The sequence below is a fragment of the Oncorhynchus clarkii genome, chromosome 12, assembly GCF_045791955.1.
Source record: "Oncorhynchus clarkii lewisi isolate Uvic-CL-2024 chromosome 12, UVic_Ocla_1.0, whole genome shotgun sequence".
Lineage (NCBI taxonomy): Eukaryota > Metazoa > Chordata > Actinopteri > Salmoniformes > Salmonidae > Oncorhynchus > Oncorhynchus clarkii.
Genome location: NC_092158.1, coordinates 3,851,039 through 3,872,545, shown reverse-complemented (window position 1 = coordinate 3,872,545; position 21,507 = coordinate 3,851,039). Strand labels below are relative to the sequence as shown.

General features: G+C 48.0%; 1 protein-coding gene across 6 annotated transcripts in view; it reads right to left on the bottom strand.

The window, feature by feature from the left end:
• Positions 1-21,507, bottom strand: part of LOC139422651 (polypyrimidine tract-binding protein 3-like) — a 104,536-nt gene that overhangs the window by 37,565 nt on the left and 45,464 nt on the right. For 5 of the 6 annotated variants that reach the window (XM_071173812.1, XM_071173809.1, XM_071173811.1 and 2 more), the window contains 3 exons: positions 17,633-17,779; positions 12,974-13,126; positions 11,961-12,071 (listed from right to left, as the gene is read on the bottom strand). In XM_071173812.1, coding sequence (XP_071029913.1) covers positions 11,961-12,071; positions 12,974-13,126; positions 17,633-17,779 — 411 coding nt within the window. Of the gene's footprint in view, positions 1-11,960; positions 12,072-12,973; positions 13,127-17,167; positions 17,180-17,632; positions 17,780-21,507 lie in introns of those variants that run through there. The other variant, XM_071173815.1, reaches the window with a different exon arrangement.

Here is a 21,507-nt window from a genome sequence, read left to right as displayed (position 1 = left end):
TTGATCACAACAGGGTCTCATTCACCACAACAGGGTCTCATTGACCACAACAGGGTCTTATTGACCACAACAGGGTCTCATTCACCACAACAGGGTCTCATTGACCACAACAGGGTCTCATTGACCACAACAGGGTCTTATTCACCACAACAGGGTCTTATTGACCACAACAGGGTCTTATTCACCACAACAGGGTCTTATTGACCACAACAGGGACTTATTTTCATTTCTGATTGCAAAACATTTAGATATGGGTGTTCCCTAATGAATATGACCCAGCCCTAACCTTCATACAACATCCATTCTCATCCATAAGACCAAGAGTTGAACTGCATCCGCATAATTAAAACGTTTACAAACAAACAAGCTCCCTCTACTTCACCTTCGCCCCTTGGGGCTCTACTACACTCTCACCTTCGCCCCGTGGGGCTCTACTTCACCCTCACCTTCGCCCCCTGGGGCTCTACTTCACCCTCACCGCCTGGGGCTATACTTCAACCTAGCCCCGTGGGGCTCTACTTCACCCTCACCTTCGCCCCCTGGGGATCTACTTCACCATCACCCTAGCCCCGGGGGGCTCTACTTCAACCTAGCCCCCTTCGGCTCTACTTCACCCTAGCCCCGTGGGGCTCTACTTCACCCTAGCCCCGAGGGGCTCTACTTCACCCTAGCCCCATGGGGCTCTACTTCACCCTCACCCTAGCCCCGTGGGGCTTTACTTCACCCTAGCCCCGTGGGGCTCTACTTAACCCTCACCCTAGCCCCCTGGGGATCTACTTCACCCTCGCCCCCTGGGGCTCTACTTCACCCTCGTCCCCTGGGGCTCTACTTCACCCTAGCCCCCTGGGGCTCTACTTCACCCTCGCCCCGTGGGGCTCTACTTCACCCTCGCCCCATGGGGCTCTACTTCACCCTCGCCCCATGGGGCTCTACTTCACCCTCGCCCCCTGGGGCTCTACTTCACCCTCACCCCCTGGGACTCTACTTCACGTTCGCCCCCTGGGGCTCTACTTCACCCTCACCCCCGGGGCTCTACTTCACCCTAGCCCCGTGGGGCTCTACTTCACCCTAGCCCCCTGGGGCTCTACTTCACCCTAGCCCCCTGGGTCTCTACTTCACCCTAGCACCGTGGGGCTCTACTTCACCCTCACCTTCGCCCCGTGGGGCTCTACTTCACCCTCACCTTCGCCCCCGTGGGGCTCTACTTCACCCTAGCCCCCTGGGGGAACAGGGGAAGACATGGCAGCAGTACAACAGAACACAGTCAGAGCAGAGGCCAGACTACAGCACACTAAAGGATATAATTACTGTCTGTCTTCTCTGGATTGGTCTCACTGCCTTCATCTCTCCTCGCCACAGAGCCACTGACAGATGAAAACCTGGGGGCTGATGATTTGTGGCCTAGGAGTGTATGTGTGTGTGTGTGTGTGTGTGCGTCTGTGTGTGATCTGTGGGTTCTAGGTGGCTGGCTGTGGCTGGTGTGTCTGATCTGTGGGCTCTATAGCAAGGGATGAAATGAAAGAAGCCAGACAGATAGGGTTGCAAAATTCCAGAAATCCTGGTTGGAATAATTCAGATATCAGTAGGGAATAAGCAGGAAAACCAGAATTGTCCAACCAGGATTTCTGGAAAACGGGGGAAATTTGGGGAAAATAGTGGAATACCCTACAGACAGTAAAACACACTGTCCAACCTCTCCTTCTCCAAGATCAGAGGTAGACAGCATGTTTAGCTTGTATGTTTGTCCCGTGAATGCAGGTGTGCCAAGCTTGTAGCGTCATACCCAAGAAGAGGCTGTAATCGCTGCCAAGGGTGCTTCAACAAAGTACTGAGTAAAGGGTCTGAATATTTATGTAAATGTGATATTCATTTGCAAACATTTCTAAAAACCTGTTTTTGCTTTGTCATTTTTGGGTATTGTGTGTAGATTGATTAAGAGAAAAAACAAATTAAATTTAGAATAAGTCTGTAACGTAACAAAATGTAGGAAAAGTCAAGGTGTCTGAATACTTTCCGAATGCACCGTATACAGGGAGAACCAGTACCGAGTCGATGTGCAGGTTATTGAGGTAGATATGTACATATAGCTAGGGATAATGTGACTAGACAACAGGATAGATAGAGTAGCAGCAGTGTACAGTCGTGGCCAAAAGTTTTGAGAATGACACAAATATTAATTGACACAAAGTTTGCTGCTTCAGTGTCTTTAGATATTTTGTCAGATGGTACTATGGAATACTGAAGTATAATTACAAGCATTTCATAAGTGTCAAAGGCTTTTACTGAAAAGTACATGAATATTTGCAGTGTTGACCCTTCTTTTTCAAGACCTCTGCACTCCGCCCTGGCATGCTGTCAATTAACTTCTGGGCCACATCCTGACTGATGGCAGCCCATTCTTGCATAATCAATGCTTGGAGTTTGTCAGAATTTGTGGGGTTTTGTTTGTCCACCCACCTCTTGAGGATTGACCACAAGTTCTCAATGGGATTAAGGTCTGGGAAGATTCCTGGCCATGGACCCAAAATATTGATGTTTTGTTCCCCGAGCCACTTAGTTATCACTTTTGCCTTATGGCAAGGTGCTCCATCATGCTGGAAAAGGCATTGTTCGTCACCAAACTGTTCCTGGATGGTTGGGAGAAGTTGCTCTAGGAGGTTGTGTTGGTACCATTCTTTATTCATGTATGTGTTCTTAGGAGAAATTGTGAGTGAGCCAACTCCCTTGGCTGAGAAGCAACCCCACACATGAACGGTCTCAGGATGCTTTACAGTTGGTATGACACAGGACTGATGGTAGCGTTCACCTTGTCTTCTCCGGACAAGCTTTTTTTTCCAGATGCCCCAAACAATCGGAAAGGGGATTCATCAGAGAAAATGACTTTACCCAAGTCCTCAGCAGTCCAAGCCCTGTACCTTTTGCAGAATATCAGTCTGTCCCTGATGTTTTTCCTGGAGAGAAGTGGCTTCTTTGCTGACCTTCTTGACACCAGGCCATCCTCCAAAAGTCTTCGCCTCACTGTGCGTGCAGATGAACTCAGACCTGCCTGCTGCCATTCCTGAGCAAGCTCTGTACTGGTGGTACCCCGATCCCGCAGCTGAATCAACTTTAGGAGAATATCTGTGAAGCCCTTTTTGTGCAACGCAATGATGACGGCATGTGTTTCCTTGCAGGTAACCATGGTTGACAGAGGAAGAACAATGATTCCAAGCACCACCCTCCTTTTGAAGCTTCCAGTCTGTTATTCAAACTCAATCAGCATGACAGAGTGATCTCCAGCCTTGTCCTCGTCAACAATCACACCTGTGTTGACGAGAGAATCACTGACATGATGTTAGCTGGTCCTTTTGTGGCAGGGCTGAAATGCAGTGGAAATGTTTTTTGGGGATTCAGTTCATTTGCATGGCAAAGAGGGACTTTGCAATTAATTGCAATTCATCTGATCACTCTTCATAACATTCTGGAGTATATGCAATATATTGCAGCAGACTTTGTGAAAATGAATATTTGTGTCATTTTCAAAACTTTTGGCCAAGACTGTATGTGATGAGTGTGAAAGTGTGTGTGTGGGGGTGTGTGTGTTTGTGTACGCGTGAGTGTGTGGGTAGAGTCCAATGTGCTGGGTAGAGTCCAGTGTGTTGGTAGAGTCCAGTGTGTTGCGTAGAGTCCCGTGTGTGGGTAGAGTCCAGTGTGTGGGTAGAGTCCCATGTGTGGGTAGAGTCCAGTGTGTTGGGTAGAGTCCAGTGTGTTGGGTAGAGTCCAGTGTGTGGGTAGAGTCCAGTGTGTGGGTAGAGTCCAGTGTGTGGGTAGAGTCCAGTGTGTTGGGTAGAGTCCAGTGTGTAGGTAGAGTCCAGTGTGATGGGTAGAGTCCAGTGTGTGGGTAGAGTCCAGTGTGTGGGTAGAGTCCAGTGTGTGGGTAGAGTCCAGTGTGATGGGTAGAGTCCAGTGTGCTGGGTAGAGTCCAGTGTGTGGGTAGAGTCCAGTGTGTGGGTAGAGTCCAGTGTGATGGGTAGAGTCCAGTGTGCTGGGTAGAGTCCAGTGTGTTGGCTAGAGTCCAGTGTGTGGGGGGTAGAGTCCAGTGTGTTGGCTAGAGTCCAGTGTGTTGGCTAGAGTCCAGTGTGTGGGGTAGAGTCCAGTGCGTGGGGTAGAGTCCAGTGTGTTGGCTAGAGTCCAGTGTGTTGGGTAGAGTCCAATGTGCTGGGTAGAGTCCAGTGTGTTGCGTAGAGTCCAGTGTGTTGGGTAGAGTCCAGTGTGTGGGTAGAGTCCAGTGTGTGGGTAGAGTCCAGTGTGTTGGGTAGAGTCCAGTGTGTTGGGTAGAGTCCAGTGTGTGGGTAGAGTCCAGTGTGTGGGTAGAGTCCAGTGTGTTGGGTAGAGTCCAGTGTGGGTAGAGTCCAGTGTGGGTAGAGTCCAGTGTGGGTAGAGTCCAGTGTGTGGGTAGAGTCCAATGTGTTGGGTAGAGTCCAGTGTGTTGGGTAGAGTCCAGTGTGTGGGTAGAGTCCAATGTGTTGGGTAGAGTCCAGTGTGTGGGTAGAGTCCAATGTGTTGGGTAGAGTCCAGTGTGTGGGTAGAGTCCAGTGTGTTGGGTAGAGTCCAGTGTGGGTAGAGTCCAGTGTGGGTTCATGGAGTCAGTTCAAGAGAGTTGGTGCTAAATAGGGTCAATGCAGATAGTCCTGGTAGCCATTAGAATAGCTATTTAGCAGTCTTGTTTAGCGGTCTTGTTTAGCGGTCTTGTTGGTTCAGTTGGCCCAGCGCCGTCCAGGTTTGGCCGGAGTAGGCCGCCATTGTAAATAAGTATTTGTTATTAACTGACTTGCCTAGTTAAATAAAGGTAAAAAAAACAACAACAAAAAACTTCTGATATTAATAATGAAATAGACAGACAGTAGATAATGCTTCTACCTGAACAAATCAGGACAGAAATAGACAGACAGTAGATAATGCTTCTACCTGAACACATCAGGACAGAAATAGACAGACAGTAGATAATGCTTCTACCTGAACACATCAGGACAGAAATAGACAGACAGTAGATAATGCTTCTACCTGAACACATCAGGACAGAAATAGACAGACTGTCACGACTTCCGCCGAAGTTGGCTCCCCTGCCTGTTCGGGCGGTGCTCGGCGGTCGTCGTCACCGTCCTACTAGCCACCATCGATCCCTTTTTCGTTTGTCTGTTGGTTTTGTCTTATTAGTTTCACCTGTGTGTATTTTAGTTTATTGACGTCCTTATTTATAGTAGGTTGTCCCGCCCTTGTTTCGTGCGGGATTGTTTTGGTTTCATGTATTTTAGTGATTACGTATTGTGCTATTTGCTCCGATATATCTTAATCCTGTGTTGGATTATTTCACCCTGTTTTCGGGTTTTCAGTGTTTGTTCCGGAGAATAAACTATCGACTCACTGCACCTGCTCTCTGCGCTTGATTCCACCTACCTTGTTAATACGTGACAGAATCCCGCACCACCCATGGAATCAGCAGGAGCAGCCGCGTCTCCTCTCCCATCGATGGAGGAGAGAGTCCTCCACCACACCAGCGTGCTCCATCGGATTGGTTCTGCCATGGACCAAATGATGGAGAGGATGGATCGATGGGAGAGGAGTGGTCTTCCCACATCATCACTAGCACCCCCTTCTCCAGCACCTCCTGTTCCTGTGACCACATCTGGCTCCGGGGCTCTGCGGTTGACACTCCCACGGGAGTATGACGGAACGGCGGCTGGGTGCCAGGGTTTCCTCTTTCAACTGGAGCTATACCTGGCTACCGTGCGTCCTGCTCCCTCTGGAGAGGAGAGCGTGAGCGCCCTCGTCTCCTGCTTGACTGGGCGAGCCCTCGAGTGGGCCAACGCAGTATGGAATGGCCCGGACTCGGCGAGGGATAATTACCCAGAGTTCACCCGCCGATTCCGAGCTGTTTTTGACCATCCACCAGAGGGTCGGGCGGCGGGTGAACGGCTGTTCCACCTGCGGCAGGAGACGAGGAGCGCTCAGGACTTTGCTCTGGAGTTCAGGACCCTGGCCGCAGGAGCAGGATGGAACGACAGGGCCTTGGTCGACCATTTCAGATGCAGTCTCAGGGAGGACGTCCGCAGGGAGCTGGCATGTCGGGACACCACCTGCACACTGGATGAGCTCATTGACTTGGCTATCCGTCTCGACAATCTGCTGGCTGCTCGCGGGCGTTCGGATCAGGCCCTGTCGTTTCCACTTCCCAGCCCTCCTGCCCCTATCCCTATGGAATTAGGAGGGGCAGCTTCGAGGGAGACCGGAGGAGGAGTGTCCTCCTGCACCAGTTGTGGTCGACGAGGGCACACGTCAGACCGGTGCTGGAGGAACTCGTCTGGGAGTCGGGATGGCAGGCGGAGCACTGCTCGATCACCCCAGGTGAGTAAGCACCAGACTCACCCAGAGCCTCCTGTCGGTCATGTGTATGTTTTGATTTCTTTCCCTGGGTTTTTTCCCTCTCTACAGCATAAGGCGCTAGTCGATTCAGGCGCAGCTGGGAATTTCATGGATCGTGGGCTTGCGTTAAGGCTAGGGATTCCCCTGGTGTCGGTAGATCAACCTTTCCCCGTGCACTCATTAGATAGCCGACCATTAGGGTCAGGAGTGATTAGGGAGGCTACGGTGCCACTGGACATGGTAACGCAGGGGGATCATAAGGAGCAGATTAGTCTGTTCCTTATAGATTCACCTGCGTTTCCGGTGGTGTTGGGGGTTCCCTGGTTAGCTCAACACAACCCGGTGATTTCCTGGTGACAGGGGGCTCTTAAGGGGTGGTCAGAGGAGTGTTCAGGTAGGTGTAGAGGAGTTGCCGTTGGTGCGACTACGGTGGAGAGTCCAGACCAAGTTTCCACCGTGCGCATTCCCTCTGAATATGCCGATTTGGCTATCGCCTTCAGTAAAAAGAAGGCGACCCAATTACCACCTCATCGTCGAGAGGACTGCGTGATAAACCTTCTGGAGAACGCTGCACTTCCTAGGAGTCACGTGTATCCATTGTCCCAGGAGGAGACGGTAGCGATGGAAACATACGTTACTGAATCACTGAGACAGGGGTACATTCGGCCCTCCGCATCACCCGTCTCCTCGAGCTTCTTTTTTGTGAAGAAGAAGGATGGAGGTCTGCGTCCGTGCATTGATTATAGAGGTCTAAATTCCATCACAGTGGGGTTTAGTTACCCACTACCTCTCATCGCCACGGCGGTGGAATCATTTCACGGGGCGCGCTTCTTCACAAAACTGGACCTGAGGAGCGCGTATAATCTGGTGCGTATCCGGGGAGGGGATGAGTGGAAAACTGCATTCAGTACTACATCTGGTCATTATGAGTACCGCGTCATGCCATACGGGTTGAAGAATGCTCCAGCCGTTTTCCAATCCTTCGTAGACGAGATTCTCCGAGACCTGCTCGGGCAGGGAGTGGTAGTGTACATCGATGACATCTTGATCTATTCTGCCACACGCGCGGCGCATGTGTCTCTGGTGCGTAAGGTACTTGGGCGACTGCTGGAGCATGATCTGTATTGCAAGGCGGAGAAATGTGAGTTTTTCAAACAGTCCGTTTCCTTCCTGGGATATCGTATTTCCACCTCTGGGGTGGTGATGGAGGATGACCGCGTTACAGCCGTGCGTAATTGGCCGACTCCGACCACGGTGAAAGAGGTGCAGCGGTTTTTAGGGTTTGCCAATTACTACCGGAGGTTTATCCGGGGTTTTGGTCAGGTAGCTGCTCCCATCACCTCGCTGCTGAAGGGAGGACCGGTGCGCTTGCGCTGGTCAGCAGAGGCGGGCAGAGCATTCACTCGTTTGAAGGAGCTGTTCACCAATGCACCCGTGTTGGCGCATCCGGACCCCTCTTTAGCGTTCATAGTGGAGGTGGATGCGTCCGAGGCTGGGGTCGGAGCCGTGCTGTCCCAACGCTCGGGCGTGCCACCCAAACTTCGCCCTTGTGCTTTTTTTTCGAGCAAGCTCAGCCCAGCGGAGCGAAACTATGATGTGGGGGACCGGGAGTTGTTAGCTGTAGTCAAGGCTCTGAAGGTGTGGAGACATTGGCTTGAGGGGGCTAAACACCCCTTTCTCATCTGGACTGACCATCGTAATCTCGAGTATATCCGGGCAGCGAAGAGAATGAATCCACGTCAGGCTAGATGGGCCATGTTTTTTACCAGATTCCGGTTTACCCTCTCATACCGGCCCGGCTCCAAAAACACCAAGGCCGACGCGCTGTCCCGCCTCTATGATACCGAGGAGCGGCCCGTTGAGCTAACTCCCATCATTTCACCGTCATGTCTCGTGGCACCGGTGGTATGGGAGGTGGACGCAGAGATAGAGGGGGCCTCACGGTCAGAGCCGGCCCCCCCCAACTGTCCAGTAGGAACCCAGTACGTACCGAGGGGGGTCCGGGACAAGCTGATTCGGTGGGCTCATACTCTCCCCTCCTCGGGTCATCCGGGCATCGAGAGGACAGTGCGGAGTCTGAGAGGGAGATACTGGTGGCCCACGCTAGCTAAAGACGTGAGATTTTATGTCTCCTCCTGCTCCGTGTGTGCTCAGAGCAAGGCTCCTCGGCACTTGCCTAGAGGGAAATTACAACCCCTCCCCGTTCCACAACGGCCGTGGACACACTTATCGGTGGACTTTCTTACCGACCTTCCCCCGTCCCAGGGAAGTACTACAATCCTGGTCGTTGTGGATCGGTTTTCTAAGTCCTGTCGTCTCATCCCGTTGCCCGGTCTCCCTACGGCCCTGCAGACTGCTGAGGCCTTGTTTACCCATGTCTTCCGGCACTATGGGGTGCCTGAGGACATCGTTTCTGATCGGGGTCCCCAATTCACGTCCAGAGTATGGAGGGCGTTTATGGAGAGACTGGGGGTCTCGGTCAGCTTAACCTCAGGTTTTCACCCCGAGAGTAATGGGCAGGTGGAGCGCGTAAATCAAGAGGTGGGCAGGTTTCTGCGGTCCTATTGCCGGGACCGGCCTGGTGAGTGGGCAAGGTATGTTCCCTGGGCTGAACTAGCTCAGAACTCCCTACGCCACTCCTCAACTAACTTGTCTCCTTTTGAGTGTGTGCTAGGTTACCAGCCGGTCCTGGCTCCATGGCATCAGAGCCAGACCGAGGCTCCTGCGGTGGAGGAATGGGTACAGCGCTCCAAGGACACATGGAAAGCCGTTCAGGACTCACTACGGTTAGCGGGCGAACGGCAGAAGAGGAGCGCTGACCAACACCGCAGTGAGGCCCCCGTGTTTGCACCGGGGGACAGGGTCTGGCTCTCGACCCGGAACCTGTCCCTCCGCCTGCCCTGTCGGAAGCTGGGGCCGCAGTGTGTGGGGCCGTTTAAAGTCCTGAGGAGAATAAACGAGGTGTGTTACAGGTTACAACTTCCTAGGTATTACCGTATTAACCCCTCGTTTCATGTGTCTCTCCTCAGGCCGGTGGTGGCTGGTCCCCTGCAAGAAGGTGAGGTGCCTGAGGTCCCTCCGCCCCCCCTGGACATCGAGGGGTCCCCGGCGTACACAGTTCGGGGCATTCTGGATTCGAGACGCCGGGTGGGGGGCCTACAGTACCTCGTGGACTGGGAGGGGTACGGTCCGGAGGAGAGATGCTGGGTTCCGGTGAGGGACATTTTGGACCCTTCTCTCCTGAGTGATTTCCACCGCCTCCACCCGGATCGCCCAGCACCTCGTCCTCCGGGTCGTCCTCGAGGACGGTGGCGGCGCGCTGCGGGGGCCGCGCGTCAGGGGGGGGGTACTGTCACGACTTCCGCCGAAGTTGGCTCCCCTGCCTGTTCGGGCGGTGCTCGGCGGTCGTCGTCACCGTCCTACTAGCCACCATCGATCCCTTTTTCGTTTGTCTGTTGGTTTTGTCTTATTAGTTTCACCTGTGTGTATTTTAGTTTATTGACGTCCTTATTTATAGTAGGTTGTCCCGCCCTTGTTTCGTGCGGGATTGTTTTGGTTTCATGTATTTTAGTGATTACGTATTGTGCTATTTGCTCCGATATATCTTAATCCTGTGTTGGATTATTTCACCCTGTTTTCGGGTTTTCAGTGTTTGTTCCGGAGAATAAACTATCGACTCACTGCACCTGCTCTCTGCGCTTGATTCCACCTACCTTGTTAATACGTGACACAGACAGTAGATAATGCTTCTACCTGAACACATCAGGACAGAAATAGACAGACAGTAGATAATGCTTCTACCTGAACAAATCAGGGCAGAAATAGACAGACAGTAGATAATGCTTCTATTCAAACACATCAGGACAGAAATAGACAGACAGTAGATAATGCTTCTACCTGAACAAATCAGGACAGAAATAGACAGACAGTAGATAATGCTTCTACCTGAACAAATCAGGACAGAAATAGACAGACAGTAGATAATGCTTCTACCTGAACACATCAGGACAGAAATAGACAGACAGTAGATAATGCTTCTATTCAAACACATCAGGACAGAAATAGACAGACAGTAGATAATGCTTCTACCTGAACACATCAGGACAGAAATAGACAGACAGTAGATAATGCTTCTATTCAAACACATCAGGACAGAAATAGACAGACAGTAGATAATGCTTCTACCTGAACACATCAGGACAGAAATAGACAGACAGTAGATAATGCTTCTACCTGAACACATCAGGACAGACATAGACAGACAGTAGATAATGCTTCTACCTGAACACATCAGGACAGAAATAGACAGACAGTAGATAATGCTTCTACCTGAACAAATCAGGGCAGAAATAGACAGACAGTAGATAATGCTTCTATTCAAACACATCAGGACAGAAATAGACAGACAGTAGATAATGCTTCTACCTGAACAAATCAGGACAGAAATAGACAGACAGTAGATAATGCTTCTACCTGAACAAATCAGGACAGAAATAGACAGACAGTAGATAATGCTTCTACCTGAACACATCAGGACAGAAATAGACAGACAGTAGATAATGCTTCTATTCAAACACATCAGGACAGAAATAGACAGACAGTAGATAATGCTTCTATTCAAACACATCAGGACAGAAATAGACAGACAGTAGATAATGCTTCTACCTGAACACATCAGGACAGAAATAGACAGACAGTAGATAATGCTTCTATTCAAACACATCAGGACAGAAATAGACAGACAGTAGATAATGCTTCTATTCAAACACATCAGGACAGAAATAGACAGACAGTAGATAATGCTTCTACCTGAACACATCAGGACAGAAATAGACAGACAGTAGATAATGCTTCTATTCAAACACATCAGGACAGAAATAGACAGACAGTAGATAATGCTTCTACCTGAACACATCAGGACAGAAATAGACAGACAGTAGATAATGCTTCTACCTGAACACATCAGGACAGAAATAGACAGACTGTAGATAATGCTTCTACCTGAACACATCAGGACAGAAATAGACAGACAGTAGATAATGCTTCTATTCAAACACATCAGGACAGAAATAGACAGACAGTAGATAATGCTTCTATTCAAACACATCAGGACAGAAATAGACAGACAGTAGATAATGCTTCTACCTGAACACATCAGGACAGAAATAGACAGACAGTAGATAATGCTTCTATTCAAACACATCAGGACAGAAATAGACAGACAGTAGATAATGCTTCTACCTGAACACATCAGGACAGAAATAGACAGACAGTAGATAATGCTTCTATTCAAACACATCAGGACAGAAATAGACAGACAGTAGATAATGCTTCTACCTGAACACATCAGGACAGAAATAGACAGACAGTAGATAATGCTAGAAGTGCTGCTCCTCCTCTGGTTTAGAGGATCAATCCTATTGTTATCCATGTAGCCTCCAGAGAAACAGCCATTTCAACACCATACGTTCCTGATAGTACAAACAGAGCTATGCCTTTTTTTCATGTCAATATGAAGTGAAGTGTTTTGACAACGTGCTGTGGTGGTCAGTACGTACCACTTTGGCGTGGTGGGCATTCATCGGGTCAGCATATTGTAGCAGGGCCTGAAACTGGTTGTTCTTGGTGAAAGTGATGATCTTCAGGACCGTCCCGAACTTAGAGAAGATCTATGGAGACAAAACGAAAATAAAAAAACAAGTTCATATGAACATGTCTCTTAGGCTACTTGGCACCATAGAGGAGAGCATTATTCCAGAACTCTGGATGAGAAGAATTTTCACCCATTTACTATGTGAAGTACTTTGAGCATCCATCAATCAATGAATCAGTCAATAACTCAACCAGTCATCTAATCAGTGGTCCAGGGTAGAAGAGGTTAGAGGTCAGGGTTACCTGGTGTAGGACCTCCAGTGATAGAGGTTAGAGGTCAGGGTTACCTGGTGTAGGCTCCAGTGGTCCAGGGTAGAAGAGGTTAGAGGTCAGAGTTACCTGTTGTGGGGTCTCCAGTGGTCCAGGGTAGAAGAGGTTAGAGGTCAGAGTTACCTGGTGTAGGGTCTCCAGTGATAGGGGTTAGAGGTCAGGGTTACCTGGTGTAGGACCTCCAGTGATAGGGGTTAGAGGTCAGGGTTACCTGGTGTAGGATCTCCAGTGATAGGGGTTAGAGGTCAGAGGTCAGGGTTACCTGGTGTAGGACCTCCAGTGATAGGGGTTAGAGGTCAGGGGTCATGGTTACCTGGTGTAGGACCTCCAGTGATAGGGGTTAGAGGTCAGGGTTACCTGGTGTAGGGTCTCCAGTGATAGGGGTTAGAGGTTAGAGGTCAGGGTTATCTGGTGTAGGATCTCCAGTCATACAGGGTAGAAGATGTGAGAGGTCAGAGGTCAGGGTTACCTGGTGTAGCACCTCCAGTGATACAGGGTAGAAGAGGTGAGATGTTAGAGGTCAGGGTTACCTGGTGTAGGATCTCCAGTGATAGGGATTAGAGGTCAGAGGTCAGGGTTACCTGGTATAGGACCTCCAGTCATACAGGGTAGAAGAGGTGAGAGGTCAGAGGGTAGAGGTCAGGGTTACCTGGTGTAGCACCTCCAGAGATACAGGGTAGAAGAGGTTTTCTACGATGATGCGCAGCACAGGGCTCTGTCCTGGCATCAGGGTTCCGTCACCGCCAGATGCTGAACCACCCAACGCCACTGCATTGACTGCCTGCAATGCTGCCTGAACTCTCTGTTAGGGGGGAGGAGGAGAGGGGGAAGAGAGGGAGGAGAGGAGAGGAGATGGGGAAGAGAGGGAGGAGAGGAGAGGGTGAAGAGAAGGAGGAGAGGAGAGGGGGAAGAGGGAGGAGAGGGGGAAGAGAGAGAGGAGAGGGGGGAGAGAGGGAGGAGGAGGAATGAGAGAGAGGAGAGGGGGAGGAGAGGAGAGGGAGGGGGGGAGGAGAGGGGGATGAGAGAGAGGAGAGGAGAGGGGGAGAGAGGGAGGAGAGGGGGATGTTGGGTTTAATACCCCAAACAAACAATAATCCTAAATGATATAACTTTTTAACTTATTCTCATAATGTTGCTCATCACATAGTATATACACATTTGGTTTACCATGACAACAAACAATCAATAACATATAACAGACATTGGGTTTACCATGACAACAAACAATCAATAACATATAACACACATTGGGTTTACCATGACAACAAACAATCAATAACATATAACAGACATTGAGTTTACCATGACAACAAACAATCAATAATGTATATATATTGGTCATCCATTGTGTGTGTTGTAACATGATACTCTACAGTGGCTAGAAACAACTGACCAAGGTGGACTGGACCAGCCTGTTATACACACCTCCCAAATGGCAACCTATTTCCTACACTACATAGTGCACTAGTTTTATTGCATATACAGTACCAGTCAAAAGTTTTGGACACACCTTCTCATTCAAGGTTTTTTTGTGTGACTATTTTCTACTGTATATATTGAAGATATCATAACTGTGAAATAACACCTATGGAATCATGTAGTAACCAAAAAAGTGTTAAACAAATCAACATTTATTCTTTAAAGTAGCCACCCTTTGCCATGAAGAAAGCTTTGCAACCAGCTTCACCTGGAATGCTTTTCCAACAGTCTTGAAGATGTTCCCACATATGCTGAGCACTTGATGGATGCTTTTCCTTCACTCTGTGGTCCAACTCATCCCAAACCATCACAATTGGGTTGAGGTCGGGTGAATGTGGAGTTTAGGTCATCTGATGCAGCACTCCATCACTTTCCTTCTTAGTCAAATAGCTCTGACACAGCCTGGAGGTGTGATGGGTCATTGTCCTGTTGAAAAACAAATGATTGTCCCACTAAGGACAAACCAGATGGGATGCCGTATCGCTGCAGTAGCTATGCTGGTTAAGTGTGCCTTAAATTCTAAATAAATCACAGACAGTGTCACCAGCAATGCACACTCACACCTCCTCCTCCATGCTTCACGGTGGGAACCACACATGCAGAGATCATCCGTTCACCTACTCTGCGTCTCACAAAGACACAGTGATTGGAACCAAAAATCTCAAATTTGAAGTCATCAGACCAAAGGACAGATTTCCACCTGTCTAATGTTCATTGCTCGTGTTTCTTGGCCTAAGCAAGTCTCTTCTTATTATTAGTGTCCTTTAGTAGTGGTTTCTTTGCAGCAATTCGACCATGAAGGCCTGATTCACACAGTCTCCTCTGAACAGTTGATGTTGAGATGTGTCTGTTACTTGAATTCTGTGAAGCATTTATTTGGGCTGCAATCTGAGGTGCAGTTAACTCTAATGAACTTATCATCTGCAGCAGAGGTAACTCTGGGTCTTCCTTTCCTGTGGCGGTCCTCATGATAGCCAGTTTCATCATAGCGCTTGATGGTTTTTGCGACTGCACTTGAAGGAACTTTCAAAGTTCTTAAAGTGTTCTGTATTGACTGACCTTCATGTCTTAAAGTAATTGTGGACTGTCATTTCTCTTTGCTTATTTGAGCTGTTCTTGCCATAATATGGACTTAGTCTTATATCAAATAGGACTATCTTCTGTATACCCCCCCTACCATGTCACAACACAACTGACTGTCTCAAACGCATTAAGAAGGAAAGAAATTACAAAATTAACTTTTTAACAAGGCACACCTGTTAGTAAAAATAAAGAAAAACCCTGGAATGAGTAGGTGTGTCGAAACTTTTGACTGGTACTGTATATTTTACCCCTTTTTCTCCCCAATTGGAAGTTACAGTCTTGTACGGACTCGGGAGAGGCGAAGGTCGAGAGCCGCGCGTCCTCCGAAACATGACCCTGTCAAACCGCACTGCTCACTTAACCCGGAAGCCAGCTGCACCAATGTGTCGGAGGAAACACCGTATAACTGGAGTCAGCTTGCAGGTGCCCGGCCCGCCACAAGGAGTCGCTAGAATGCAATGGGACAACTGGCTAAGCCCTCCCCCTAACCCGGACGACGCTGGGCCAATTGTGCGCCGCCTCATGGGTCTCCTGGTCACAGCTGGCTGTGACACAGCCTGGGATTGAACCCGGGTCTGTGGTGACGCTGTTCAGGGCAGGGGCTATGTACTTAGACTGCTGTGCCACTCGGGAGGCCCCAGTGCACTAGTTTAGACCAGAGCCTAGAGCTAATGTAGTGCACTAGTTATGACCAGAGCTCTGGTGTAACGTAGTGTACTAGCTAGGGAATAAGGTGACATGCTGTTCAGGGCAGGGGCTATGTACTGTACATGCAGCAGACTGTGGACCTGATTGGTCAGGTTGGGCTGAACATGCAGCGAACCTGATTGGTCAGGTTGTACTGTACATGCAGCAGACTGTGGACCTGATTAGTCAGGTTGGGCTGAACATGCAGCGAACCTGATTGGTCAGGTTGTACTGTACATGCAGCAGACTGTGGACCTGATTGGTCAGGTTGGGCTGAACATGCAGCGAACCTGATTGGTCAGGTTGTACTGTACATGCAGCAGACTGTGGACCTGATTGGTCAGGTTGGGCTGAACATGCAGCGAACCTGATTGGTCAGGTTGGACTGTGCATACAGCGAACCTGATTGGTCAGGTTGGACTGTGCATACAGCGAACCTGATTGGTCAGGTTGGACTGTGCATACAGCGAACCTGATTGCTCAGGTTTAGTATTTCATATTTTATTGGGATCCTCCATTACACTCTTCCTGGGGTCCAAACAGGAAACAAAACAACAAATAAAAATACCTAATAATACACATAACAGTACATCATTTCCTGCCTCTGCCTCCCGCTTCAGAAACAGGAGCTAGTTCCTGTTCTACAAGCCGTTCCAGCTCCCACAAGTCAATGATTCATGCAAGGCCCCCCATCTACACATTACAATCCATAATACAGTGGCAATTACAATACAACATATATATCACATTGTCTGCGTGTCTCTTCAAGTCAAGGCTTGTGCACAAGGCCACCCACCCACATAATACAGTGGCAATTACAATACAACATATATATCACATTGTCTGCGTGTCTCTTCAAGTCAAGGCTTGTGCACAAGGCCACCCACCCACATAATAAAGAGTAAATTACAACACAAATCACAGTCCTGTTCTGTGCAGTAAGGTGTTATTTTATCAGGGGTTTTTATCTGGTTTTACTGCTATTTTGAGTTACCTCGGGCGGCAGAGAGTTCCATGTAGTCATGACTCTATTTAATACTGTGTGTTTCCCAGCCTCTGTTCTGGACCTGGGGACTGTTGAAGAGACCTCTGGTTGTATGTCTTGTATTGCCACAATCAACAACCTGATCAAATCTACAGTATGTGAAGGAGATGTGTCGCGCTGCATGAGGCAAATGGTGGTCACACCAGATGCTGACTGGTTTTCTGATCCATACCCCCCTTCCTTTAAGGTATCTGTGACCAACAGATGCATATCTGTGTTATCAGTCGTGTGAAATCCATAGATCAGGACCTCATTTATTTATTTACATTGACCAATTTTCTTATAGGATCTGCAAATTATATTTTTGATCAGTATACTGAGGCCCTGATTGGTCAGGCTTTATGATACTCACTCCCTGATTGGTCAGGTTGTAACGTACATGCAGTGGATTCAGTCTATGATTGGTCAGGTTGGACTGTACTCAGCCCCTGATTGGTCAGGTTGGACTGTACTCAGCCCCTGATTGGTCAGGTTGGACTGTACTCAGCCCCTGATTGGGCAGGTTGGACTGTACTCAGCCCCTGATTGGGCAGGTTGGACTGTACTCACCCCCTGATTGGGCAGGTTGGACTGTACTCAGCCCCTGATTGGGCAGGTTGGACTGTACTCAGCCCCTGATTGGGCAGGTTGGACTTTACTCATCCCCTGATTGGTCAGGTTGGACTGTACTCACCCCCTGATTGGTCAGGTTGGACTGTACTCACCCCCTGATTGGTCAGGTTGGACAGTACTCAGCCCCTGATTGGGCAGGTTGGACTGTACTCAGCCCCTGATTGGGCAGGTTGGACTGTACTCAGCCCCTGATTGGGCAGGTTGGACTGTACTCAGCCCCTGATTGGGCAGGTTGGACTTTACTCATCCCCTGATTGGTCAGGTTGGGCTGTACTCACCCCCTGATTGGGCAGGTTGGACTGTACTCACCCCCTGATTGGGCAGGTTGGACTGTACTCACCCCCTGATTGGTCAGGTTGGACAGTACTCACCCCCTGATTGGTCAGGTTGGACTGTACTCACCCCCTGATTGGGCAGGTTGTCTGTCTTGAGCTCGCGGTGGTTGGAGTACTGGATGTAGACTGGCTGGTTGCGTACGTGAGGTGTTGCTGTGGTGTAGTAGTTCACCATGGTGATCGCTGCCTCCTCTGAAGCCATTTCTATAAAAGCCTGGTTGGTTTGGGAGGGAACAACAAAGACACTTACGTCAGACACAAGACAAAGCTACAGTGAAATTCATGTATATTAGTAGCAATAGAAATTTAGTCCGAGATTCAATCCGGTCGCGATTTGGACAATGCGCCTTTGAAAGGTCCTTTATGTTTGCGCCGTCATATGCAGCGTTTACCGTGAATCTCCGAAAACGTGGAAACATTGCTTTTAACATTTTACTGCAATGGGCTAAATCAGGGTCACACAGAGTGTTTCTCGGTAGTCTTAAACAAATCTACTTTGAAACAGAAGTATCCACCTCACACACTTGGTCATGGGTTTAAAATAAAGAAGACACCTGTACCATGTCAGATATATAGAGTTGACATGTATTACATTTTGAGTTTACATCCCAATATTACACTTTATATACAGTAACAGAAGACTGACATTTTGAACCCAGAGACCTGAAAATAGCTGTGCAGCGACGCTCCCCCATCCAACCTGACAGATCTTGAGAGGATCTGCAGAGAAGAATGGGGGAAACTCCCCAAATACAGGTGTGCCAAGCTTGTAGCGTCAAACCCAAGAAGACACAAGGCTGTAATCGCTGCCAAAGATGCTTCAACAAAGTACTGAGTAAAAGGGTCTGAATACTTATAATGTATTTCTGTTTTTTATTTATTTTTAATAAATTAGCTAAAATTTCTCAAAAGTTGTTTTCGCTTTGTCGTTATGGGGTATTGTGTGTAGATTGACGAGAAAATAAAACAAATGTAATCAATTTTAGAATAAGTAATGTAACAAAATGTGGAAAAAGGTCAAGGGGTTTGAATACTTTCCCAATGCGATGTCTATTTTTTTTTAAAGTCTGATATGATTTTGCTCTATGCAGAAAAAAAATGTACTGACATTTTTTTAAATGTATTAATCGCACAAAGTCAAAGAACTACAAATCCCATACAGCATATTCCTGCCCCGTGTTGTAACACTTCCTGGCTGGGGGCTGTGCGCAAGTCAAGAGCTGAGTGCGTTTTAGAAGCGCAGCGCACAGACATAAAAGTTGGTCTAATTTACTAGAAACTAAAGTCTACTGAAGTTAGACTTCTTTTCTTGTGTTTCTTGGCTATTTCTATTTTATTTTACAAGCTAGGTTTGTTTTTCTATGTTTGAGTTTCAACTGCTAGGGAAAAGAAGACAACGCTTCCACCAAAGATGTGTTTAACTAAACCAAGATAGACCACAGCCCGTCGTTTCAAACGGGTGGGAACAAATGAGTCGCAGTGGGCAGAACAAGCAAGGAGGCGGGCAGAGCCAAGCACAAGCTAGCGAGATCCTATTGGCGCGTTGTAGCATATATTTGCATATTTCCGTTAGGGAACACCTACTCTGAGAAGTGCGCGCGTGCAATAACTCAATTCGCCTTTGCTCTCCTTCTAAACACCTTTTTTTTTTACTTAAAAAAGGGTCAAGTCTACAAAAACGTAGTCCACTCTGTTCGTAACAGATTCTAGTTTTGGGAATAGAAAACTGTATGGAGATCAAATGTTTTATCAATGAGAAAAGTAGCAGAATGTCGGCCAAAATCTCCTTCCATCTTCTCCCACTGCCGGCTATTTGGCTTCCTCTCAGCACCATATTTGGTAGTGAGTCGAAACATCAAGGGGATGCTTAAACATTTACACATCCAGTGAAATATCTGTCTCACTGTTCCATCTGTGCTTCTACCAGTCAGACTCATCCTCACAGGCACAAACAGGACTTGAGTCGCGTTACCGCGGTAACCCCCGCCCGTAAAGGCAGGTAAAAAATGTTTGTCTCATCTGTGATATTTAGGTTAGACTCAAGTCACAGAAAATGAAATAAAACAATATATCACATTACTTCTTACTACTGATACACAGCAGGTAGCCTAGTGGTTAGAGCTTTGGACTAGTAACCTGAAAAGTTGCAAGATCAAATCCCTGAGCTGACAAGATACAAATCTGTTGGTCAGCCCCTGAACAAGGCAGTTAACCCCCTGTTTCCCAGTAGGCCGTCATTGAAAATACAATTTTTTTTCTAAACTGACCTGCCTAGTTAAAAATAAAGGTAAAAAATATATATATTGTTTAAGAAACATTACAAAGCATGCTCATCATTTTTTTGTGTTTAGTTGGTAGATAAAATATGTTGGCTGGTAGATTTTTAAATCTACCTGCCACAGTGTCTGGTGGACCAAAGAGTTACTTTAATTTCCTGCCTGTCACTCAGTCAGAGCCTGCAGCACAGAGCAAATATGGATGTTCAGAACTTCTTCCGAAAGAGAGTCAAAAAAAGAGAGCAGGTTGATCAGGTTGAACACGAGCAGGAAGTAGTGAATGAGAGGGCAGAACAGGAAGTAGTGAATGAGTAGGCACAAACAGGAAGTAGTGAATGAGAGTGCAGAACAGGAAGTATTGAATAAGAGGGCAGAACAGGAAGTAGTGAATGAGAGGGCAGAACAGGAAGTAGTGAATGAGAGGGCAGAACAGGAAGTAGTGAATGAGAGGGCCGAGCAGGCAGAAAGTCAAAGTGCAGCAGAGTTAGCCACAGGTTTGTGCAGGGTTGGTGGTAGCTAACTATCTAGTCTCCCTCAGCATAATGGTTGTTGGTAGCTAACTATCTAGTCTCCCTCAGCATAAGGGTTGTTGGTAGCTAACTATCTTGTCTCCCTCAGCATAAGGGTTGTTGGTAGCTAACTATCTAGTCTCCCTCAGCATAAGGGTTGGTGGTAGCTAACTATCTAGTCTCCCTCAGCATAATGGTTGTTGGTAGCTAACTATCTAGTCTCCCTCAGCATAAGGGTTGGTGGTAGCTAACTAGCTAGTCTCCCTCAGCATAAGGGTTGTTGGTAGCTAACTATCTAGTCTCCCTCAGCATAAGGGTTGTTGGTAGCTAACTATCTAGTCTCCCTCAGCATAAGGGTTGTTGGTAGCTAACTATCTAGTCTCCCTCAGCATAAGGGTTGTTGGTAGCTAACTATCTAGTCTCCCTCAGCATAAGGGTTGTTGGTAGCTAACTATCTAGTCTCCCTCAGCATAAGGGTTGTTGGTAGCTAACTATCTAGTCTCCCTCAGCATAAGGGTTGTTGGTAGCTAACTATCTAGTCTCCCTCAGCATAAGGGTTGTTGGTAGCTAACTATCTAGTCTCCCTCAGCATAAAGGTTGTTGGTAGCTAACTATCTAGTCTCCCTCAGCATAAGGGTTGTTGGTAGCTAACTATCTAGTCTCCCTCAGCATAAGGGTTGTTGGTAGCTAACTATATAGTCTCCCTCAGCGTAAGGGTTGGTGGTAGCTAACTATCTAGTCTCCCTCAGCATAAGGGTTGTTGGTAGCTAACTATCTAGTCTCCCTCAGCATAAGGGTTGGTGGTAGCTAACTATCTAGTCTCCCTTAGCATAAGGGTTGGTGGTAGCTAACTAGCTAGTCTCCCTTAGCATAAGGGTTGGTGTTAGCTAACTAGCTAGTCTCCCTCAACATAAGGGAACGGCAGCGTAGCCTAGTGGTTAGAGTGTTGGACTAGTCACTGAAAGGTTGCAAGTTCAAATCCCTTAGCTGACAAGGTACCTGTCGTTCTGCCCCTGAACAGGCAGTCAACCCACGGTACACCGTCATTGAAAATAAGAATTTGTTCTTTACTGACTTGCCTAGTTAAATAAAATAATGGTTGGTTGTAGCTAACTAGCTAGTCTCCCTCAGCAGAAGGGGGCTAATGCTAGCGTTAG